Below are 26098 nucleotides of genomic sequence, written 5' to 3' on the forward strand. Positions count from 1 at the left end.
CCGCATCTGACTCCCGTGATTGTTACCACCTAGGCCTACTTATAAAACAATTTGGAATTGGTTTATTTCAAATGAAAAGACTATATATTCTTAATTATGTGGGTAATAATAGCCCTATAGACGTTTCTATAGGTAAATTGCAAAGGTTTTTTTATGGCCTTGTAATCAAAATGTAGAAATATAAATTATTGGGCCAATGTTTTCTTAAGTACAGACATTCGGTATACAAAAAACCTTGCATTGGCTGCATTTCCTTACTATGTTCCAGTTCCCTATATGGGTCATTATGTTCACATGATCCTGGGTTCCCAAGAACGCGTTCACCTTAAAATAAATAAATAAAAACGTATACAAATTATATTAAAAAGGCTTCTTCTTCTAAAAAAAAAAAAAAAAGAATAATATTTATGAAATATTTTAACTTTAAGCGGGTGAAATTTGTCCCGAACAAATTCGAGGGTTTTGTGTGTGAAGAGCATATTGCAATTCGGGAACTAGGATCTTGGGAACTTAAAAACCTGGGGACAAAGGCACACTCATTAACGTACAGTTCTTCCTGTCTGACTGTCACACTGTCAAATTGGCTGTCTCAAGAAGGAACTGCCTCTGGCTTTTCGAGAGAGGAGATTTCAATTACCGCAGAGAGCATCAACATGGACTAAGTCAGAGGGATTGCCACACATTGGGGTTAGCGGGTGGCGGTCTGGTCGGAGTAGGTGGCGGAATATCGGGCGGCGCAAAAATTATCCAGTTGCACTCGTCTCCGACATTCCTGTTGTAGCAGCAGCGGCCGTCGTGCTTGCAGGACATGTCCATCAACTCATCGGCTGGATTTGTTTACTCAACTAAAGACGACTTGACATGTTGACGAGCTATGTTTCACATATGCACGAAAGACATCCATACACCATATGCGTTGACATCAATGTGCATTGTCTGTGTCATCACCAATAAACACACTGCAAGTTTAGTGCATGTTTGTATCCATGTGTTATTTTCGTGTGTTTGGGGGATGGGAAGCCTGCACACAAGGGGGCGATATTGGATAGTATATATTAGCCATAATAGATTTACAGTGACTTACATTTTGTTCAATACATTTAACGAGATTTACATTTATAAAGCAATCGGGTCTCATTACTCGCCCCTTTTAGATTTTTTTGCGTGTTTTTAAAAAAATGGAGGAATCTATCCATTGGGCACCATTGATCGTTCGTAATGACAGCCGTTTTCAAGGAGAGATTTATTGTGTCATCGTTAGCTATTACGCTGTAGAAATTATTTGCCATGTTTAAACGATTTGTCAGATCTTACTACGTTACTTTCCTGAGTCAACGTGGTATTGTTTTGCTACCGCAATAAACACTTATTTCCTGTGTACTCAATTGGTTTAAAGATCTGTTAAAATTACGCCTACTATAAAAAGCAATATGTTAATCATTTTATTTGCATAAAATAGGTCCAAGTGATTGGTCAACCAAACGTCCGTCACATGACATGAATCCGCAAAAGCCCACCTTATTTTTAGAAAACCATATTCTATTGGCTCGTGACTAGATTAGTCTGAAATCGACATTTAGTACTGGCCAGAGAGCCGTCACTCAGAGCTAAACCGAAATCCACTGGTTGGCCCTTGTTGAGCAATTTCCAGCGTTCTCCCAAAACCAGTCCGACGGGCACTGGCAGATAGACGTTCTTTTAGTTATCTGGGATACATTTTTTAACTGATAGCCAGATGTCTTACATAAATTGGATTTAATTTTACGAAAAACGTAATTAATGTGAGTATATCTTCATGACTTATGTCCTTTATACACAGATAAATGTGCAGTGTATTTCATTTTAGGACTAAAGATTAACTGTTGTCAAGAGTTTACCGTTAACAGTTGACGTTGACCACATCTTAATGCATTTTCACACATTAAACAATTTAGGCATTATCCATTAACGTCACAGAACTTTATGCATCTACCTTGATATCTACAACTCCCCCCTTGTTATTAGGTGTTTTCTGCTTTTATTTAGGTTTCAGATAGACTCGACTCATAGTGCTCATTGTCATTAAAGTTGAGCAGTACAATGACTCTGGCTCTTAACTAAAGTTGCTCTGTATTTGTGGAATTTCTTCTCTTATTTCGCCTCCTCCTACCTGCAATGGACCAGATTACTTTTACCATCATTTCCACGGACGTCGCATGAGCGTTGGGATGTTATTGTTGATGGTACGCGAAACAATTGGAACTTGTCTTTAGCTTGCGTGCTAGGGAATGCTAACCAGAGTCTAGTGTTTTGACACAACTCTCCGTCTTAAATGGGTAACGATATGGGAACTGGTTAGTGAGCCACAATCAGAAGTATTTTGCACTTGCTGTTAAGTGTCTATTCTACCGCGATTATATTGTTATAACCCACACAAAAAGAGAAGTCATTCTCTAAATACATCCAACAGTACATTTAAGTTACCCAACTAAGCGTATGCTCAATGTACAGCAATGAGTTATGTTTACTGCCTGAACAAAAGCAGACAAACTATTGCCCAACGGTTGAAAGCATTTGGCTGGCTTCCATATACACTTTGATACCCTGTAGGGTAAATTCAGCCAGGAGTCTCTGAGATGGATGACATTTTGATTCTCCTTTACAAAACAAAATATATAGGCAACGTGATGCATGCATGCCTCAATACATTCAATGGTACTTCTTACCAGGGTGCATTCCTTAAATGGGCGATTTATTTTTCTCTATTTACGTTTTACGGATGGTTCCAATGCTCCGGAGAATCATTGATTTAGATGACAGCTCTAACAAACAAATCAATAGCCCAAGCGCAGGAATGATCAGCCCTTACAGGTTGTAAAGCTGGGGATGCAGGTGTATCCTTGCCAGTTATTTTCAAAGAATACGAGAAAGTCAAACAATGAGTCAGTACACTAGATGAACACAACAACTCATAAATCAACATCTGCCCTTGACAAATTTGACAGCCATATGCTTGGACGAGAACAGGGGAAATTTTCACTCACAGTGGTTCAGCCTGTAGTGACCTGGCCAACCGGTGATTGACATGGCAGAGTGACAGTTAGTCCCCTTTAATCGTGATGAAAGGGGCGGCCTCTCTCTGGGTCTGCCTTTGATTAACTGGTGGTTGCAACACTTTCGGGTTGGTTTGTGTATAATTGTACCTCATACAATTCCTGTTTGATGGATTTCATGGAAATTATTGTGGTTGTTGATCCATCATTTTGGAGTATGCTGGCTCCTCTACACGGCTCACAATTTGAGATAAGAGTACAATGCTGACACAGCTCACAACTTTAAATGTGACCTTGGTATACTACTCACACAGTACAAAGCTGCTGACAACATAGCCTACTTTACAAAAGGGGACCCTCTACTGTATTAATGTACACACACACACACACACACACACACACACCTCCCTGACAATATACAAGAAGAACCCTGGTGTGACCATGCTCACTTGCTCTCTTACTCAATCTTAGGGCACTTTCAGGGGGCACCAGGCAACCAGTCCAGTGGTGCAGCTATGCTAGCAGCGGATAAACAACCTAGGCTAACTGACTAGAAGCCTCATTGCAAGGCAGTGAGCCTTTCAGCTTCTCTTTGACCGAAACACACACAGACATTTTATAGAGACCTGTGTGTGTGATAGTTTTAAGATAAAGTAAAGGAGTAGTGACCCTTTGAAAGTGTAAACTATTTTTCCCATCTTTATTATATCAACTGTAATAGATTCAAAATGCATATCCCCTTTTAGAATCAATCAATGGGATAAGACCAACTTGGCAGCACTGGTGGTACCAGCAACATTTGACAACGCTTTGGCTTGGAATACATTTGGCTTTAACTATGTGGAACATCCAGGGTATAACCTAGCCCAGCCCTCTCAGAGCATCTCTTGTATCGCAGTGCAGATATTGAATGTGCGGAGGCTTTCTATTTTCTTCTTTCCCTTACTTGCTTGTGTACCACTATTTGTTGACAATGTATATTGCCCTGAATATCTTGTGTTGTCTATTAGCCCCCTGTAGCTGTGCGGGGATGCAGAACTCCCCCCACCTCCTGACTGTCAGTGCCTGTGCCTGGGTCAGCAGTCTTTGTCACCGTAAGTCTGCCTGAAGCCCGGAATGAAGCCCTCACCCACACCCCACCCCTAGGTCTAAACCCACAACCCACCCTTATATCTAAACCCACACCTTACCTTATGTCTAAACCCTCACCCATAGGTATGAACCAATACCCCGTCCCTATGTCTAAACCCTAACCCTACCTTATGTCTAAACCCACACCCCACATTAATTTTTTTATGTATTCCCCCCACCCTCCCCCCATCATCCTTGTGGATGTTGGTTCATTCAGATGTCTGAATCATCAAGGGCCTGACCCTCCAGCCCCACCCCCGCATTGTGATCCACGGCGACCCCTCGTTGTATCTCGCCATACCTCACCAAACTCTGTTGTTCACCTTGACATCTGCTGTCCGAACCCCCTGGACCTGCCTTGCTCCTCTGATTGACACCCCACCCACACCTCCAACCCCGCCGCTTCCCCTTGACATCTTCTGTCTGTGCGTTCACATGCACACCGATCCATAAGCCAGTGTTCTCTCCTTCAGGAAGTGATTGAGAACTCTGTTGGGATTAGGTCAGATGTCTGTAGCGAGTGCCTTTACATAGGTGCTTTCATTACTTAAATATCTGTTGTTGGATGCAACAATCTAGCTCTCTTCAGCTTTAAGTATCTGGGCAAGCCTGGATCTGAATAATTGGAGGGAGAAACATGAGTGTCTGCATCCAGTCGTTTAAAAGGTTTGGCCGCAGACCATTGTGAAAGATGGAAAGCAGAATCTCACTTTGAATCAGTCTTTGATTGAGGTTTATCCGATCCTATCTCCATGGCAGATAGGCCGGAGACAGTTGATCGGACAGCTTTGGTATGGGTAAAGCTGTCAGACTTGTGGCTATTTAAATGATCATTGACATCGGACATGGTGATTAGTGTGGTGTTCACACTATGGCTTTCATCGCTGGCCCTGTGTGTTTGAAATCTTTCCGAGTCCAAATAGCTCATTGTTTTTACATGGTATTCTCAACTAAAGGATGATCAGTCCCTTGTGTCCCAATAAAGTTGACATGTCTATTCGTAAAGGCAAATCCTCATCTCAACTGTCGGTGCATGTCAAACACCCTGCATGGTTACTAGCATGTGAGTCATATACAATTGTATGATTTTCACAACAGTTGTTTTTTGCCAATTCTGAAACATCACAAGCATAGAAACAACTCCACACACACACACACACACACACACACACACACACACACACACACACACACACACACACACACACACACACACACACACACACACACACACACACACCAGTGCCGCCCCCTGGCCCGAAAAAGCAGCATGTCAGCAAATGAACACACACTACCAGCACAGACACAATCGCACAGGCTGGCAGACAAACAAACAGTAGCATTTGCTGAAGCTGCTCTTTTGTTGTGTTTTTTTTCTTCCTTAATCTCTTTGTAGCATGGTTTGTTTATGTCCAGCTGTCTCACAGCCAAAGAAGTCTTCCTCTTTTCAGGGGCATAACAATAGGCCCGTGTCAGGGGCTTCCAAACCTTTATTATGTACTGCAATGTCATCATGGATAGTATATATTTGTATATGGGTTTCATTCACGTCTACGGCTGGAAGAGCATGTCTTTACTTGCTTTGTTACTTCAACAGAACTCATAAGGCTTGGATGCATATTTTTTGGGGTATGGGTTCACGTGACTTTACGGTTCAGATTTAGTGATAGTGGATTTTTGTATGCACACTGTCGATTTATTTAGCTTATTGTGTTTTACCAATGATTAACTTGTCTCTCATTATAACAACCACTCCGGAACTCCAGCAATCTGGAAATACATAAACCAAACACTGATTTCGGATATAGGAACAAATCTGACTTTGGCTCATGCTATAGTGTCATCATCAGGCTGCAGTATACAGGGAACAAAATGTGTACAAAAACACAGAAACTCCATGTGACTCGATTTCTTAAAACAGACTTTTTAAGACATACAATATTGAATACCAAACTCTTTATTTCTTACTCTTTGGGAAAATATCAATGACAAAACATCCCTATCGTCCTATTGCTTCAATAATATTTCCCATTTAGTCGGAAATGTAACTCTAAATCCTAATCTCCAGCTATATGTTCACGGCTAAGTGAAAAGTATGAGGAACAAGCCTCAATGCTCAAGACAAAAAAATGTAAAAGCTAATTGAGTGTTTGTGTCTTATTGGTCTGTTCCTTGCTGTTCAATGTGCGTTGAGTGACCACTCTGTTGTCCCACACAATTGCCCTAATCAAATGATATGTCCTAATGAATAGGACCAAGAGCTCTGTAATGGCCTGCGGGATGCTAGGCTATGGATAAGTATATTCCTTTTGGCCACAGCAATCAGTTGAATACCCCAGGAGTCAAAACAGTGTGCTGTGGTGCCCTAAGACAATGTGAACCATACCACACCCATCCCTCCGAAAAATTACAAGTATGCCTCTCCACTGAACAAAATTACTTAAAGGAATTTAAAGAGTTCTGATGCCAGACCGCAACTGGTCCAGATAATACATTAGAGGCAATACACATTAAGGCGAGACACGGCAGGCAAAAACATCGATTTTTTTTGGGAGGTAGATTTTGAGATTTTGAGCGAGTTCACTCCCTGAACATGTCATCTTTCAAACTAGCATAAAGAAAATATCCTAATTATACATTCATGTCAAATCCTATTCACCTGCCGTGTCTCGCCTTAAATACAGCATCCTCTTTTATGTTTTGTCCCAATATTTAGGTATCTGGTATCTTCAAGCTGCGATATTTAGGTACGGGGCGGGGGGGTCCTTGATGTGGCTGTCGGCAACATCAACACATGTGGGACTCCAGCGCTGCTTCAGGCCTGCTGCTGTTTTCCAACATTCTGCCTTTTTAATAATTCATGTTTTTTGTAGAGTTGATCTTGTGTCCCGGCAGCAGCATTCCCGAACCCCGGAGGGCGAGAGATATACATGCACAGGAGAGGCTAGAGGAGCGCTGCGGGAATGAACGCAACGCCATACTGTTCAAAGGATGTTGACCTAGCTACAATGTAGAAAATAAGAAAATAACAGCAGGAGATAACATGGCAATGAGAAGGGGTAAGAGAGACTGAGGGAGAGAAAGAGATGAGAGGGCTCAGAAGAAGCACAAGACAGAAATAGAAGGACAGAGGTGTAAGTGTCTTGGCCTTCCTATTTGGCCACGTTCACGCTGCATGCAAAAGTGGCCAAAATCAGATTTCTTTTTCACTCATATGTGAATCAGACCCTCATTTTAGTAATAAATGTTAACAGCACAAATCACAAGGAATCTGATCTTTTCAATTCTGATTGGGGCCACCTTCATATGTGGTCCTTAATCATACACAGGTCCTATTTTTGCAATAAATTTCAGTCTGAACAGTCACTCTAGATCGACATCTGATACAAAGTGTGAGTCGCTTGGTGAATACAACATCTGAAAATCAGTTCCAGGGAAGCCATTCACGTCTCAGTACCCCTAGCACTCACCGCTTCCACCCATTTCCGTAAAAAAGTTGCAGCCATTGCTCCACAAAAAGCTCCGCATCCACTCACAAATTCTTTGGCTTATCAACTTAGAAATGAAAAGGTAAACGTTCACTTCTGTGGCCGATCTGTTTACTTCCGTCCCTGAAATCTGATACTGGCCACATTAAAGAAAAAGAAAAAAGGATTAATGATGGGATCCGAGCAATAAATCTGAATGGGGCACTAAGGCCTGCAGTTTGAACAAAGCCTTTGATTCCCCCTCTGCCCTGTGGCGTTGTGTTTGTTTCATGGCAGCACAGTTGTGTCCCAGTAAGTGGAACAGTAGAGAACATGTTTTTCCTGAATCATGCCGCCATCTTTTGTATCTTTCCGACACAATTACTTTCAGAAGAAAGCAAAACATTGAATTATGTATAATGTATAGTTTTGATTTTCTATTTTCTCTGTTTATGTTTAATTTAAGACGCGTTGCCTATTTACTGGCCTGGATGTTATCATGCACTTTTACAACCAATGTTTAACTATTTTGAGGCATTATTTTGTTTTTGGTAATTAACATAGGATAAAGTTAAGGACGCATTGCCATTTAATTCAGTTCTTTATTTCTGTATGATAAAAGGAAAAATGAATTTAATATTACTGCGCAGTCTATCAGAAAATAAATATATATTTTTTCAAACATGTATTTGGATCAGTTTATTGGTTTGAACAGATGTAATCTCTTTGTTCGTCTTTCTAATCTGATATTAGCCCTGGGGGCCAGGTTACACAATATTTGGGCTAAAGTGACTCACTGAACATTTTAAACTTAAATTTGCAGTGTTAACTGTTTGTCTTCATGTCTGATGTTTGAATTATATATATATATTTTTTCAAATGTTGTCATTTTACTTTTCTCACCAGGAAGTCTTCCAGTGAGAGACTTTAGCCCAAGTGAGTAGAAGGGAGTACATTCTGTATATTGTAGTTCTTACTACTTTACTTGCTAATAATTACCTCTTCCTTGTTTAAATGCATGATAAGTCATTTGGTGATATTTTATTTTGAAGCTTGAGGAATCATCTGGAATCCTAAAATGGTTTTCCTACTTTCGGCCCAACCTGATCCCTGTCCTTTTTTCTTTTTATGTAATATTTTCTGGTTTGGATTTGTGTTTCTCGTTCGCCGTGTTTAGTGGGAGAGATTGTTCCAAGCGATTCCCTGGAGGTGCCTAGCGAGGCCGCCATGTCGGTGAACGTGCACGAGAACAGGAAGTCCCGCTCCAGCACGGGCTCCATGAACATCTCGCTGTTCCACAAGCCGTCGCACCCAGACAGCGTGCTGACCCACCTCAACACGCTGAGGAAACAGTGCATGTTCACAGACGTGACGCTGTGGGCTGGGGACCGCTCGTTTCCTTGCCACAGGTGAGGCGACTCCTAGTTATTCCAGGTTAAGGCTGGTACAGATCCAGTGATGCTTTTTTCTTCCTATGGTGTCCATCACTGTGTCTGACTTGTGTATTGTTCAAGGCTGGCCAAAAGGGCATCGAAACGGGAAAGTAGTGCATTGACATGAGGCCAAGGGATTTGATTATTCAAAAATTCGCATTTAACTGTAGTAGTATGTCATGGTTTGGACACTGAGGCAGTGTCCAGCCAATGCTGACCTATGAACATTTTATCATAAGCAATGCAGCACTCCTCGTAATGAACTCTCCTGGTTTGTTTCTACGTAGAGCTGTCCTGGCCGCTTGCAGCCGCTACTTCGAGGCCATGTTCAGTGGTGGATTGCGAGAGAGTCTGGACAGTGACGTCAACTTCCGGAACAGCATACATCCTGAGGTACTATGATCAACATCAACACCACCACTGTCTGTTTTGATCCTGTGAAGCGGTATGTGAACTACTTTGCACGAAACTTGCAAAGTGTCATCACCATCTGCTGAGAGCTCACACCCCTGTCCCCCTTTGCGCTTTGTATATTTTGGACTACTGCTGCTAAATGGGAGGGCTCATCCAACTGTCCCCCCCTCCCTCTTCCGGCTCAGGTGCTGGAGCTACTGCTGGACTTTGCGTATTCCTCGAGGATCATCATCAACGAGGAGAACGCAGAGTCCCTGCTGGAGGCTGGGGACATGCTGCAGTTCCACGACATCCGCGACGCAGCCGCAGAGTTCCTGGAGAAGAACCTTTACTCGTCCAACTGCCTGGGCATGATGCTGCTGTCGGACGCACACCAGTGCAAGAGGCTGTACGAGCTGTCGTGGCGGATGTGTCTGGTGCACTACGAAACGGTAAGGGAGACACGTCACGCTGGCAGGGCCTCAAAGTGACTTCCCGTCTGTCAAATATTGAAATGTAATAGCCTTCCCCTGTTCTTTAAAAACGCTCCTTGTTTTGAGACGTGGCTGGTTAGCTCTGTGGATTTTTGCTTGTTGTTTCTAATGTAGAGAATACGCTGTTGTTGTTGCCAATCGAAAAAGCTGCAGAACTTAATCAGAGAATGAAATATGAGGGAGAATTTACTGTTCCGTTTCCAAATCCCCATCGACCGTTCCAACTTTATATTAATAAGGGTGATTGGATTGATGCTGCTGCTTAGCTTTGCTTTTTCCTGCCTGCCAGCAAAATTAAATTGTTTTAAATGTATTGCATCTGTTGCATAGTTCTTTATATATTAATCCACACAAGCAGAGGCACATGAAGAGTGTTATACAATTTGCCAGTCTTAGTATTTAGTACATACAGTTTTACAATTATAAGTCATTGTTTCTCAGTTTAGTGCGGCTCATGTTCATGCTCATGTTCAGCCCCTACAATTGTTGCACTGGCAATACATACATCCTACAAATTCTATATCATGACCCTAATGGGTTTAAGGAAGAGCTACAGCATAGCATTAACAAGCTATATCGTTGACAAGTAAATTTTACTTTCAGGTCCTGGAATCCGAGGAATTCTACAGCCTGTCTAAAGAAAAACTACTGGAGCTGATCCTAAGCGATGAACTCGAGATTGAAGATGAAGAGGTCACCCAGTAACCTATATTTTTTCCCTTTTCCTTCTGCTTCTGTCTAATTCAAACCTATCACTTCCTTTCCTTCTTGAAATATACTGTTATCTCTGGGTCGTCTGTTTTTGCTGTAATTTAACCATCTGGTTTTCTCCAAAGTTATCAGCTAGCTTGAAATTTCTCATTAATTCAGCGACAATGCTACACTGTCAACGACTTGGAGGCATTCAATAGCAAAGCGCTAAAGAAACTTAGAGTCAGGCATGTCTGGGATATTTCTCCACAGTGGCTCTGCAGCTGAGCAGACCACCTACTGTGCAGAGCCCTTCAGCAGGGGGCGAGCAGACTTTCATTGGATCAGGTGTTGCAGATGACTGGGGCTTGATGGGTGATTCATGTCTCAAAATAGAGCAGAACATGTCCATGATTGATCTGGGGTATTTTGTAGCCGACACTTGAATTTATGAGCCAGTGTTGCAAAAGGAAAGCAAAGACTTTTCGTTTTGTGTTGTTTGTAATGAACTAGATTAAAGATACTGGGGATTTTAGGAAGGAGACCACATTGGGGAGATAATATTTTTGAGATGATAACTACTCCCAAGCAGGTTGTTTGGTTTGGAAAGAGCTTCTTGAGCTGGTTGTGCCTAGGCCAGGAGCGGTTTGTTGAATGAAGCAGGAAGCCCAATGTGGATGTTTAATGTGTCAATGTGGATTCTAGGTGTGGGACTGGAAGTATGACGGTGACCTGTTGTCTGGTCTCTTGTCTTCAGTAGTGTGTCCCCCAAGTCTTTATCTCCTTGAGACGGCTGAGAGTGGGACTAACAGACCCAGATTGGGCTTCTTGCAAGGCTTTAACAGAAACCTATTTGGTAAACAATTCAAGGAGTCATTCAGAAAAGATCATAAAAGGGTCAGAATCACCACCTCAATGAGACTTGTCAGGGGTTTGCCTCTGGTAATCACACAGAATCTTTTTGATTGTGTCCCTGTGGTGCACACAGGTGGTGTTTAACTCAGCGTTGCGATGGGTGCGCTTTGACCTGGAGGGCCGACGGCACCACCTGCCTGAGCTGCTGAGGGGCGTCAGGCTGGCCCTGCTGCCCTCAGAATGCCTGCTGGAGGCCGTGGCCGGTGAGGAGCTGGTCATGGCGGACAAGAGGAGCAGGTGAAGTGTGTGTGTGTGTGTGTGTGTGTGTGTGTGTGTGTCCACCTGAACTCCACATAAACTCTTACCTCTTCCTCAGTCAATGTTTTCTTTTCTGTTAGTGATTGATACTGAATGAATGCATTATGACTAGGTGATGATTAATGGGTCAGTTTAATGAAAAGATGTGGGATCAAACAAATTGGGATCAGACAATTTTTCTAAAAAATTGGCACGGCTCACACGTCTGGAAACGACATATCGCTAAGTGACAGCAGGCCGCCAGGCAAAACTTTTGACACCTCATCATGTATAAAAGCATCAACATGATGTGGTGTGGGTGTCATTGTGACAAATAGTTTTTAATGGTCATTTTGAGTTATTGAAGCAGCCTTGAGGAGAGAGGAGCTGGGAAATGTAAATTAAGGAGTGGCTGTTTTATACAGAGGTAGGTCCGCTGACAGGCATGTGTTCTAGGGATTGGCATTCATTTAATTAAGGGTAGACAGCCGGATGTATCTAAACAAGTTCTTGAGAGCACATACATTATGCTTTCCTCCTTCCATACAGATATACACAGACAGATTTTCTATTCAGATTTGCTGTCTCAGTTGTTGGTATACTCACCAAAGAACAGAAAGTGTGATAATTAATTAACCCATCTCTCTCTCTCTCACTCACACTCACATCCTCTGGGGGTGCAGGTTGATAGTGGAGGAGGCAATGCAGTGCAAGAAGAGGATCCTGCAGAACGACGGCATGGTGACCAGCCCATGTGCCAGACCACGCAAGGCGGGACACACACTGCTGATACTGGGGGGCCAGACCTTCATGTGTGACAAGATATACCAGGTACACGCACACAGGCGCGCAGGCAGAGACGAAAGGCACTGGGTTTGATCCCCACCGTCCTCAATAAACCCCTAGTCATCCTTGAACAGGATGCCTCAGCACTGCCTAAGTCCCTTGAGATAAAACTGTCTGCTGAATGAAAACATCGTCAAGAGAAAACATGGGAGGGGTTGGCGTGGAGACCAATGAATAGGGTTTATTTGCATATTTATATATTCAAAGCTGGCTTCTAACCTTGAAGACACCGTCTTGCTCTCGTTCCTTCTGTTCCCCTGCTGTGGATTTTCTCCTCAATTCAAACCTAATGAGGCGGATACGCCCAAGTCATTTAGCCGACAAGGTCAGGCGGCAAACACGCAGTCACCTGAGAAGAGCGTCTCTGGCACTGTAAACACGGATGCACATTGAAAAGAAGCGTTCTGGGAACGTTCATGTTATTGTTTATATATTATTTGAGCAGGTCTGAAAGATATTGCATAACATTCCACAACTGTGCCGATTGTATTCTCTTCTAGGGGTCTTAAGGTACATGACAGTCATGTGCATGATTACATGTCCAAACTGCACAGCCAAGAGTTAGTCTGAAACATAACAAAGGATTCTGTACATACACAAATACAATGAATAGCCACAGCCATGGTAAATCAGACGCAATGCAGGTTTTGGACAGGTATGCTAACCTGAGGGAACGCTTTCAGGTAGACCACAAAGCCAAGGAGATCATCCCCAAGGCCGACCTGCCCAGCCCCAGGAAGGAGTTCAGCGCCTGCGCCATCGGCTGCAAGGTGTACGTCACGGGGGGGCGGGGCTCTGAGAACGGCGTGTCCAAAGACGTGTGGATCTACGACACCGTTCACGAGGAGTGGTCCAAGGGGGCGCCTATGCTCATAGCCAGGTGACACACCTCTGCTCTTACTTAGGATTATTTTATGCTCTCACTTCAGCACTTATTATTTTGCTTGATTTTCATGTCTGGCACTATACAATAGAACGTTTACACATTTTAAATACCCTTATAGTTTGCTGAATGCCTTCAGAAATCCAGTATTTCAGCAAATAAACATTGTTAAATGCTTCCAATTTTGCATAAGAAATGCTTGTGCTGTGTGAAGGAACTTCTGTGTGTACTCGAGTAGCTGTATCGGTTTCTATTTATGCTCCTGTTTAACAGGGCCTGCTTGCATCTCTTGACTGTACAGGTTCGGCCATGGCTCCGCAGAGCTGGAAAACAGTTTATATGTTGTAGGAGGACACACGGCTATAGCGGGGGTATTCCCTGCCTCACCCTCCGTCTCCTTAAAGCAGGTATTAAGAATACGTTATACCTAGCATCAGTAGTAACTTGGTGTTGCTGATGTTTTCCCTCTTGGTGTTGCTGATATTCTAGTGTGGGTGTGAAATTGTGATACTTAAGTGAATGCTATTAAAATGGACAAAAGGACAATAGCAAAGAATTTAAAAAGGCTGGTGCACCGATGTCTGCAGGTGGAGCGGTACGATCCCCTCACCAACAAGTGGACCATGATGGCTCCTCTCAGGGACGGAGTCAGCAACGCAGCTGTGGTCAGCGCCAAGCTCAAACTGTTTGTGTTTGGAGGCACCACTATCCACCGAGACAAGGCCTCTAAGGTGAGCCTCGTCCTCTTAAAACACTCAAAAAGATAATTTTGCAAAAGGTAAACGTCGCCTCAATCGCAATTATCTCCAACAAGGCTTGAAATTGTTCCTCCCCACTGTACCGCACTCGTTATTTATCTGGTTAGACAGCCCGTAACCTATTGTCTGGCCCTACGTGGTGCGTTGAACTTGAGGTATGTCGCTAAACTTTCCCCGGGTGAGTGCAATCTTCAACCCATCAATGGGGTTAGGTGCGAGGTACTCACCGAAGGTCCACAGCCACCGTAGGAGAACAGCTCTCTCTGCGACGCGACACACCGGCACCTCGTCTCCAGGTGACCAGCCCCCGCTTTGATTCCCGTCGTTCAGTTTCCCCAGTGTACAGTGTTACAAACAACCCAAAAGTTCTCTCACAGAAGTGTCTCAAACAAAACCGTGCGTTCTCTGTTTTAATCCAACAAACTCGGAGTCTCACCTGCAGAGAGGCACCTCCAGAGACTGGCTATATCCCAAAGTGAAGGAAGCATGCTCAACGGCCGCCCTTTTAAGGACGCTACGTCATAGAAGGCCGACAAGCACTGATCCAATGTTGAGAACACTCGGAAATTCGCGCCCTTTTCACGTCCTTTATTTTTGAGAATTCCGTGACTTTTCAAGGATGCATCGATGGATCCTCAACGAGACAAAATACCCACAATCCTTTGCGTTCACACTACGTGCGGGGTATTTACAAATTGCATCTGGAAAGCAATACGCATTGCTTTACACAAGGGAAGTTTTTGAACGTTTTCAGAAATATTTTGTGCCGTATTGCTTTTATAGATTAATCATGTAAATGCAAAACATTAACCTGTGTGATTTTTTTCAAACGTTTTTGCAACGTAATGATAGGCTATATTTTGCATGGATTGATTTGTTCTAATATGCAAGTAGCTGGTGTTTAAACAAACTGTCGCCAATAACAATTTCAACAATTAAAATATTAAAATATTTACCACTGGAGCAGTATGAAAAAGCCGAAGCGGAAACGCTTCCACACTAGCATGTCCTTCCAAACTCTGAACGCTACAAACGCTAGGCAGCACTCTAGCCTCATCTCCATAGGACGCGACAAGCAGGGAAGTGTTCTAGCAAGGCCTTCACTCTCTACCCAGAGTCTCACTTCCTGAGACTCACCTGCCGCCTCAGCTGTTGCTACTTACCTAATGAGCACCTCAACACTGCCCCCTCTGTGTGATGTTAGTACTGACCCTAACCATAAGCACTCTAAAGCTAACCTCATTCCTAATATCGTAACAGTCCGTTCCACTTGCGTTTTTTATCTCAACTAAATCGCCTAATAAGAAGAGAGCGAAGCCAAAGGGCGAACTGTGTCTTGGTCATAATCACCCCTTACCAACCCGCCCGCAGGTCCAGTGCTACGACCCCGTCGGCAACCGCTGGAGCATCGCGGCGGAATGCCCGCAGCCGTGGCGCTACACAGCGGCGGCCGTGCTGGGCAGCCAGATCTTCATCATGGGCGGCGACACGGAGTTCACCGCCGCCTCGGCGTACCGCTTCGACTGTGACACCAACCAGTGGTCGCGCGTGGGGGACATGACCTCCAAGCGCATGAGCTGCCACGCCGTGGCGTCGGGCAACAAGCTGTACGTGGTGGGCGGCTACTTCGGCACGCAGCGCTGCAAGACCCTGGACTGCTACGACCCCACGGGGGACAGCTGGAGCTCCATCACCACCGTGCCTTACTCCCTCATCCCCACCGCCTTCGTCAGCACCTGGAAGCACCTGCCCGCCTAACTGCTACCCCTGACCCACCTCTTCCAGTGGGAAAGGCGGGACATGGAAGAGCTGACACCGGTAGGTACCTGGGCTGGGGAGGTGATACACTGATACGATTGTTAAATGAGTGTTACTGACTGGGTGGACAAATGCATAGGGGCGATTTATTGGAGGGCAGATCACTCTAAATTGATTAAGCGCTGGTCAAGAATGGTGGGGGGATAATCAGACAACCGGAGCCTTGCTGCCTTGTTTGATGAATGAATGGGGATGGATATATTGACTGTTAGCTGGTTGTAGAATGGCTCAACTATGGAAGGGAATGGTAAGATGACTCTCTGAGTCTCCGCCTATGAGCTGATGGGAGTCCTTCTAGGGCGATTGTTAATGAATGTCATGATGACAGACTAGGAGATCCAATGACAAGCTTGCCTCATTTCGTTTTCAATTACTCCAGTGTGTGCTACGACCCCGTAGCACACACTGTGTGTTTGGGCGTGGATGCATGCTGGCGGAGGCTACCGGTTTGGGCCAAAGGAAAGGCCTGTGTGTGAACACCCACTTGTATCATTAGCAACACAAGTGTTTAGAGGCCTGAGTAGCAAAAAAGCCACTCACCTATTGATCAGATGGAAGTATGTAAGGAGAGGTGAAGACGGAGAAACAGATTTGGTCGAGGGGTTTCTGTGAATGAGACGAAGAGAGGGGAACCTGCAGTGATAAAAGCTGCAGTCTAACAGCGCTTGGGTATAATTATAGCAGTCTGCTACTTAAGTAATGCTCGAGATATGTTAATGGATGTACAGGAAGAGAGACAGAGGCAGCTGGAGCAGACGTAGGAACAATTTAAGGCACACATAAAACGATCATTCACAATCATCTGCCACTGCTCGGTGTTGAGTGCTTTCTGAGACAAAGCCAGGCAGGAGATGTGGGGAAACTGGACAATACAGTAGCTAATAATTGCTGCATTTGTTTTATGCATGGCAAGTAAAAAGGGTGGAGGACCACTAGCCGTCTGCTAAGAATTACTTAACCATTCAATAAAAAAAAACACTGGAATGGAGGAGGGGATGTGATGGAGCGGGAGCAGGAATATAGTGCCAAATTAGTCAAGACTATTCGTACAGGTTGAACAGCGAAGCCAAGTGCACATCCTATCCATGGACCAGCCTCGTTTTTGCCCAAGGCATTCCAGAACCTGTTGATGGTTCTTTAACTGCTCTTCTCCACAGCTGAGGTGTGGGGAAGATGCATGTGGGAGCACCAACTATTAATGGGCCTCTACCACAGTAGTATAATATTATTTGATGCTATTGGGGGGGGGGGGGGGGGATTCATATAGTGTCCCAAGGCCCTTGGGAGTTTTTCAATCCCACTTTCAGACCGCTAATAAAAATGTAAATGTATTTTTTTCAATGGCCTCCTAAAGCCACTGTTGGGTCAATAAAGTCACTAGGAATGTAATTACTAGTGATTGCTGAGCAATGCATGATTTGCATTGAGTAAGGAACCATTATAATTAATGGTCAACATTTGATCATGATGAAACACTGCTGAGAGACAGTCTACAGTCTGCCCTGTTCATCATAAATTGGTTTCTATTCTATTTTTCTTCTTCTTCATACTCCTGTCGCTTGCACCTCCTTTTTCTGGCACCATCTCTACTGTCACTCACACTGGCGTGTGAGTTCTCTCGCTCCTCGATTGGCCCGCTTCCACACACAGACTTATATCGGTCCACTCTCCGAGTGTGTGTTCGCATCTCCATAGGTCTGAGTCCGGAGGGTTGGACGTGTATTTATAGTGATGCGTCTCTGGCACGTCAACACTGTGCAAACAGCTGGATGCTCTCCAGACTCTAACAAGATGGAATGAAGGCTTGTGCGTTCAGGTTCCATGGTAGAAAGACGATGTATAGGGATCCCTTGAACAGCTTGATTCAGCACATTCTGTACAAAGATGTATTTGGTGGTTCATATAAATTGTTATCGCACACCGAGCCGTTCACATCTGTTCCAGTCCGACAGAGGAAGAGGAAAATTTAGTTCTCAAGCTGTCCTTCTTTCGTCCCTGGCCCGGTGTGTAAATGTCAAGAGGGAGTGCCTACCTTACCTATTCACCGCAGGGGGATAAATAGAGCAGTCCCCCTTAGAAGTGTGGTACGTTGTCACTGCGTGTTCTGAACAACCAGGGAATGGATGGCAACACCAGGGATGTGTTGAAGGATCTTCGACCAGAAAGGCGTCCGTACCTTAGGTCTAGTCTAATTAGATGTTTAATTCATGGCACCTTTTTCAATTCCCTGAAGAGGTCTGAATTCTGAATAAAATATGCCAACTCACGAGAAAAAAGATGTGAATGCATACGCAACGGTTTCTCATTTGCAATCCTTGCAAGAGGAGCTTTTATCTCTTCCATACTGAATTAAGTTAAACTTAGACACGGCAACCTGACCATTACCCTGCCTCTCCCTTTTTAATATTTCAAGAAGACGTCTGACTGGCTGTTGAATAGGAAGTGCTCTGACGGCACCTTGCTAAGCCAGCGGTGCTAAGCAGATGTGTATATGTGCTTCCCTTTGAAGACAGGACCAAGGTGGCAGAAAATATGTCAGGCCCGATGCTTTTGAACTTTAAAGTCTTTCTGAAATATTATTCCTCTCGCCGCAGCCAAGTTCACCTTCACATTCAAAGTAAGCGAAAATAGTTCTCAAAAGAAAAGGATTGTCAGTAGAACCGCACATGTTACCAGTTGTATTCATTCATTGAATTGATCTGGAGCAGAGCATGAGTATAAGGCCTAATGAGTATTGATCCACGGTTAATGTTCTGCCTGATGGTTAAGAATGTTGCTTTTACACTGGAGAAAGGATGTGTGTCTGAATGGAAACCATCAGGCTACAGGAAGTTAATTTAATAGACAACAGGTATGAGATTCTTGCTAGCCAGCACAAGCAAATCATGCTGGAGTGTAATGGCCTGTTTTGTAACATAAAATTAATCCTTACTGAATTAAAAGCACAAAGTGCTATTTTAACAACTAGCATTACCCCACTAGACCCGATATTAACACTAATTCACTCAAACAATGGCTCATAACAGGACAGAACCTCTATAGGACCACATTTTTATGGCCGTCATATTTTATTCATCATCAAAACAGAATCTAATGCCAAAATGAAGAGCTATTGAAACACATTCAGGCTTTCATATTATTTATGTGTGCACACAAAAAGTCAATTATTCAAAAACATGCTTTTAGTTTTCACAGCACCCGGATGTGGTTGGACTATCGTAGTTGCTTGCAAAATGCTCTGCAAGCATGTGGAGGGAAGATGAGCAAAGGCATCCCTTGAAAGCGCACACACACAAACACACGATGATTGAGGCTCACCACTGCCATCACACTCTCCACAACACATATTAAATATCACACAATAGGTAGAGTCAGCCATTTTCCCAAACAATCAGAGCACAAGCCAGCTGCTGAGCTCAGTCCGTTGGTGAATGCTAGACAGTCATCTTTTATGCATGATGTGTATGAGGAATGAAAAGCTTGCAGTGCATGTTTACAAAATCCCCCAATAGCGTTTGCTGCAACAATGTAATAGGAGACAAAATGGAGTAAGAAAAAAGGGTGGATAGTAATTGATAATGAAACCGAAATACATGCATAGAAACGTGAACCTCATGAATATTGTATTTGGAACCTTAGTTAGTCACTCTTGTAAACACACACATACACACACACACACACACACACACACTAAACTATTCAACACATAAACATAAAACAATTGCTTTAAAAAGAATATATATATGTTCTATCTCTGTCAGAGAAGTGTTGTACCTGTACTAAGCTTATTCACACCCAGCTAGTCTTAGCACAAAAATCAACAGCTTGGGCGGTAGCTAATCTACCAACTGGACTAAATGGGATCCTGGGCCATCCTCCCACTACACAACCAAAGCAGCTGGACTCTGTGCCAATGACACACAAAACCCTCAAAGCCAGCTGTATTCCAGTGCTAAGCACGCGCAAAACTGCCAAAGCCAGCTGCATTCCAGTGCCCCACACACTAGTCCAGTACTGCAACCTCTGCACAGACCCGTCTGATCCATCCTGTGATCCTGCTAATATTCCCAGGACTAATAGTGCCAGTAGAGCCAATGGCAGTTAGATGATGCTAACGTCCTGCTTGGGCTGAAGTCAGGCCGCCGCTCCAATAACAAGACAAACACACTTCTATTTATTCTTTTCCAATCACCTAAAACTCAAATTAACATAATTGTGATTGGGACAAAAAAATAGAAGAGTGATTATAATCAGCACTACAAGCTATGGTTCACAAATAACTCGATAAGAAAGCTAAATCCTGGCATCTAAAAAAAAATCCTTGTCGTGGAATCTTTAAGCAGCACATGCCATTAATCAAAGTAGCTGTGTGAGGCGGGGTCAGACAGGTGGCATCTCTGCATCAGACAGTGTAGGCCTAAGACTGCGAACCATTGAGAATGGGCTGGATGCTGCTGTATAAAGCCCTGTTATGATGCTTAAAGGTGTTCTATGGTGGTGGAGGGCGATCCGAGGACACCAACGAGTGAAACGTTAATGCAGATCCTGTTTCTGTATGGGAGAGGGCTTAGGAGGGATGAGTATGATGTGGATCCTGCAGCTAGATGATCTAATATTCTGCTTCATTTGGTGGCACCAAAGAGAAACAAATATGGTATTCATGGAAATTAGAGCAAATTAGAAACTAGGGGTTGAATGACCGAGTAACTAATAAAACCCTTTATTGATCAAACACTTTATCATTGTATTGCCATGAAATACAAAGCAAAACCATAATACAAGCAGGTGGCCACACCAATCTCTTAAGGTGACTTCAAAATATATAAACAAAAAACATCAATATATTCTCCACATTTCAACTAAAAGCCCCCTAGGGATAAGAAGCTCATTGCTAATTTCGAACACTTTGTGTCTTCCATCTCACACAAAGTAAAATGTGAGCATGATCTTCTTTTGCTATTCTCTTTGATCTTCACAGCAACACACATACAGCGGGAATCTGGAGTTTCCTCTTCCCCGCCTTTCACAACATAACCTTCATGGCTTCATCTCCCAAGGCGGCTTTTCTAGCTCGGCAGTGCAATGTTTGACACAACTGAACCCATTTTTTAATGTTCTTAGAGACATACAAGCTTATGTCAATATCTGACAGCCACTTAGCCCCCCGAGCGGGGCTCTGTGTGTCTGTGTGTGTGTGTGTGTGTGTGTGTGTATAAAGTGCTAGTTTGCCAGCTTTGCTTCAGATTTGAGTTTCTAAATGACACAATCATCTTTGCCGCCCGTTTTCAGCAGGGCACCAGATTAGATGTGTCTGGATGATCAAAGGCTGGGGGTATTTGTGTGCCTGTACCTCAATGCCGCATGCATGTGCGCGTGATTTTCTGGCTTGTGCGTGCGGATCCAGAGTTGTAGAGCTGGCTATTGAAGAGGGTTAGGGGCTGTGGAAAAGCTGATAAGTAAGGGAGGGGGAGAGGGGATCTGTAAATGGAGCACTGCAGTTAGGTGAAAGAAGGGCTGAGGGGGGGGGGGGGGGGGGGGGGGGGGGGGGGGGGGAGCATAAGGAGAGGTAGTGCTGGGAGGGAGCAGCCGGGTGTCGTGGAGCAGGTTGAGATCCCTGCCAGTGCCGCCACACCAGCCCATCTGCTTGTGTTGCTGGAGCCGACACGACCCCTACATGTTACCAGCAAGCCGGCAGCCCTCCTTAAAATAGTCGGACACCCGATATCACCGTAGGGGCACAGGGAAAATATTGATCCAGCACCACAACACACATGGCGGAAGGGGAAGTGAGTGTGGTGATGGACGATGAATTCAAAGGGAAGACGCCGAAGAGGAGAGTTGTTTGACAATTAAGAAACAGAAAGAGAGGGAGGCGGGGGTGTAACAGATGGGTAACAGGGTAATGGAGTAGAGAGGGGGAGGCTGTCAAGGACAACCGGGAGCAAACCTAGAGAGAAGAGAGTAGACAGCAGGACAGGTGAGGGGAGACACACAAGCAGACGGTTTCTCAGCAGCGCCACTGTCGCCTAGCAACTGGACAAACAAAATTGGCCATAATGGCAGTAACATTTACCTGGCTGAACACCACCCATGGTTAAAGTCTGAACCACCTGTCACTCCGTCCTAGCCAAACATTTTCCGGCCTGTACTGCCAAGGGTTGGACTCCGGTGAACTCTATTGTCAATTATTAGCCATCCACAATGTTGGCTGATAACATTACTAGATATTTACTAGCAGGAAGACATCCTTCCCTTATTGATACAGCAGACCTCAAATTGCTTCAATGAATGTCCTGTATTCAACTTGCGTAATTTCTCCCATCTATTAAACCAAGTAGTTGTAGTTGGTTTTTCATAAAAAAAATGTTTTTCCACCATATCATTGTTTGCCCATTAGCTTCGAGAGTGTTTTTTTTTCAAACACATTTAGGTTACTTGAGTTGTTTCCTCATTTGCATTCTAGAAGCTCCACACATTGGGGCCGATGGGCCTGGTGTGAGTGAGTGTGTGTGTGGATTCTACAAGAGCAGGAAATGTTGTTGTCTTTCTTTCCCCAAAAGACAAAAGAACTAGAGCGGATGTGTAAATGACAGTTCTCCATGTGCTGCCATCGTGGGGGGTTATATTCCATGTGTTGAATTGCACACACACAAACACACAATTCTTTTCCCTTTCATTTAGTCACAACAAAAACAACATGCCTTTCACACATGCACTCCAGATCACCTCTGGAGAATCAGGCCTGGACATGATCCGGAGTCGCCCTTTCACACATGCGACACACATCAGACGTGTTCACACATACTGGAGATACTATACTGGATACTTAAAGCAAGGGATGGCGCCTGGGTAGAGCGAGTAGGAGGGGGTCGCTTCGCAAAATAAAAACTATCTAAGATGGCGGGTGAGGCTACCAACTCCGTTATGCAGATTTTTTTTGATCACCCTCTTTAATATCGATACCGCATTTAATTAAACATATTCGCAATATTAAAAGTAGAGTAGAAAGCAAAAAGAAGTAGGAAACACAAAATAAATCCGCTCTTCAGCAACACGCCCACTCGCTCGTTGCGAATTCTCCGGCTCTCCGAGACTCTACAATGGGAGCTGGGCCGGGTATTATCCGGAGATTGTCAGCCTTTCGGTGCATGTGTGAAAACACATGAAACATTAAAGCGCAAGTGAACCCAAAACAATTTTGTTTACCTTGATGTGGTAATTTATGTCTTATGATCGTCAACACACTAATCTATGCCAATTGGTCACTGCTACTAAAATAAGACCGTAATTTAGGGAAAATACTAGTTTAGAGAAAGAATGAGTCTCTAGTCATCAGTTTGTGAACGCTCCACTCTACTCCGAGCGCCGGCAGTGGTCTCTAGATGCGTGTGTACGCTGGAGCTCTGTCTAGGCAGCCGTTTTATTTCGAGAGATGGGTAAGCTTCTCCGACACTTGGTGTGTGCGGTGTTTCATATCCAACATTGGGCATTATAAAGCTCCTGCACAAGGACGGTACTAAAAAGTTGTCCCAAGTTCATAACCACAAGGGGATTACACGCTAACTCTCCTTGCTAGAGCCCTTACACTTTTGACAGTCTCAGTGTTTGTATTCGAGCTGAAGCAGGGGGTTCACTTACACTTTGGCACATTAGCATATATCTCTAACATTAACAGGCTTATGATCTGTCTTATGATCTGTTGAAATCCTCTACTGTTCCTCCCCCACACTTCTCACCTCTAGGTGTTGCTGTGCTGTCCATTCTCAAGGAGAGGACCCACCATAGGGGCCTACACCGCTGGCTGGCAACGCCATTACCTCCCCGCCATCCCGCCCCCGGGGTTGCTGCACCATCTTCAAACGTGTAAAGAAGAAGATGACTCACAGCAAATAGTCACCTCAGAAAATACAGACTCCACGTGGAGGGACCAATCGCTGACAAGCAGGTCTCCAAAAGCTCAAACTAGAAGGAGAGGAGATGTTCTCCGGCATGCAAGGCTTCCTGAACGATGTGATAGTTTGTTAGAACTCTGTCTTTTAAAAATCAACAGAGGAACTGCAACAAGATGAACCCAACTGACAAACCAACTCATGGTTGGTTGCACAACCACTGATGGGGTAATTTCTGTTATTTAATTCTCATAGTTTCTTTGCTGGATGTCTTCAGAAGTTTGTGTTTAGCATTTGTGATAAGAGTACACAATCATTCCTCATTTGAAACCAAAAGCTAAGGCTCTTAAACACGGTAAATGATTCAAGATGATGTATCTTGGAGTTGTACTATGTTGGTTTCTGCCACTATGTTGCCAACCAGTAGCGATCAAACTGAATTTAACAGTCTCAAGTACATAGCATGCTTTGCACGTCTTACTCTTCATTCCCATTGTTTTTCCAAACTAAGGGATGGACAGGCAGATATTTCTGTAGCTATGTCATGAATAGTTAAAAAGTCTGGTATCTCGCTACAGTTACATAAACTCCCTCCCCGCGCATCTTGTAATAGCTTATGCTTATAAAGCACTGCAGGATCTCACTGATGCAAGTGGCATCATTCTTGTGAATTCTGGTCTGAAAAGGATTCTCCTCCTATTCGAATGCAGTACTTAAAACCGTTTCAGTGTGTAGTTACTTACAGATGTATTGGTTCTTACAGACGTATTAGCTCATCATTTGGGGCCACTTTACTAAGTGAATTTTTGGCATCTGACACAGCCAACCTTTCCCCCTGTTGTCTTTCAGCCATGCCTTATGAAGTGCTCTAGATCTACGGCTGGGCGGTATTAACACTAGGACTTTTAAGACTTAACAAAATATTCAAAAGATATGTGCTTTTTTTTTAATTTGCATTACAAAAGTTATCATTGAAAATATGTTGTAATTTCAGGTATATCAGATCAAAATTCATACATTTTTGGATGAAATGTATTGTCATTACAAGGTATAACGGTATGTACAATGAGCACGGCACATGTTACTCATGTTACACATGAGTACTGACACTATATAAGTGCAATTCAATTTATATATAATAATAATAAATTCAATTTATATAGCGCTTTTCTCGCACTCAAAGCGCTATCAAACCTTGTATTGTTGCTAGATGGAAGTCTTATGACAAAATCAAGAGACTACAACACTACACATTATAATGAATTATGATTAAGAACATGCTACTGAAAGATAATAATGGAATTATCGCTCAGCCCTATGTAGCAGTCAGTCAAAATTCTAGCTTCTGTCATTACTACTATTTTGGTTCAAGTATATTATAAAATAACTAAACTCATGTGGCTCATGTGTATTCTAGTTCAGCTTGTTCGAACCCATACTAACAGGGCAAGGATATTCAGTTCAAACCAAACATATCAAGCCTTTTTCTGCCATTTTACTGCAAATGAGCTGATCCACAATCTTGATGAGTCTTAAAAAGGAATAACATGGCAATGACAACCAACCAATGAAACTAAGGAATGAGTGTGCTCTTTGTTTCTTTAAGAAAAAAAAATCATACCATTTTTGGATGTTTTAATGGCTCATTAAGGGCATATTCCACTCAAGTTGGAGAAACAAGGTTTTACCCATTACAGATTTGGATACGTGATGCAGTATCAACCATGTAGTGGTGTGCAATTTCTGTCTGACAAAAATGACACTTAAATGAGGGAGGAGAAAAGCATTCCCTATCATTACCCTTGGACTTTCTTCAACTCTTGACAGTTACATGTCAGAAAGCGATGGCACACAACTTTGAGAAAGACTTCAGGAACTTTTGTATGAATTGGAAAATGAAGGGAGGAGAGGAGATAGTTTTTTCTGCATTTTTGAACAAACTTTTTATTGGACAATGAGGATTTTTTAAATTAAATCTGATTATGGTGGGAGTTGAATATGTGAAGGACTTCTTTTTGCAAGAGATGAGATTTGGATGTTTTTACTGATGGAATAAATAAATAAAATGATCACACAAGTCTTTTTTTCTATGTATGTGTTTGCGTATGTGTA

General features: G+C 43.5%; 1 protein-coding gene across 2 annotated transcripts; it reads left to right on the forward strand.

Annotated features, from left to right (window-relative positions):
* The first annotated feature begins 1670 nt into the window (after positions 1-1670).
* On the forward strand, positions 1671-26038 carry enc2 (ectodermal-neural cortex 2). 2 transcript variants are annotated; one of them, XM_079743229.1, is made up of 13 exons: positions 1674-1781; positions 8537-8566; positions 8808-9039; positions 9351-9456; positions 9663-9908; positions 10554-10643; positions 11629-11792; positions 12476-12623; positions 13322-13518; positions 13823-13928; positions 14109-14252; positions 15651-16097; positions 23840-26038. In XM_079743229.1, coding segments are annotated over exons 2-12 (1821 nt in total). In that variant the 5' UTR covers positions 1674-1781; positions 8537-8565; the 3' UTR covers positions 16038-16097; positions 23840-26038. The 2 variants fall into 2 exon arrangements, with proteins under 2 accessions (XP_079599354.1, XP_079599355.1); XM_079743228.1 differs by lacking the exon at positions 8537-8566 and having other exon boundaries at positions 1671-1781.
* Positions 26039-26098: the final 60 nt, after the last annotated feature.

The sequence above is a fragment of the Pollachius pollachius genome, assembly GCF_949987615.1.
Source record: "Pollachius pollachius genome assembly, chromosome: 9".
In the NCBI taxonomy this organism is placed as follows: Eukaryota; Metazoa; Chordata; class Actinopteri; order Gadiformes; family Gadidae; genus Pollachius; species Pollachius pollachius.

Coding starts and splice junctions, on each gene's coding strand:
- enc2 (XM_079743229.1), top strand. Junction 9,040..9,350: donor CGCTCGTTTCCTTGCCACAG/GTGAGGCGACTC, acceptor GTTTCTACGTAG/AGCTGTCCTGGCCGCTTGCA. Junction 9,909..10,553: donor GTCTGGTGCACTACGAAACG/GTAAGGGAGACA, acceptor TTTTACTTTCAG/GTCCTGGAATCCGAGGAATT.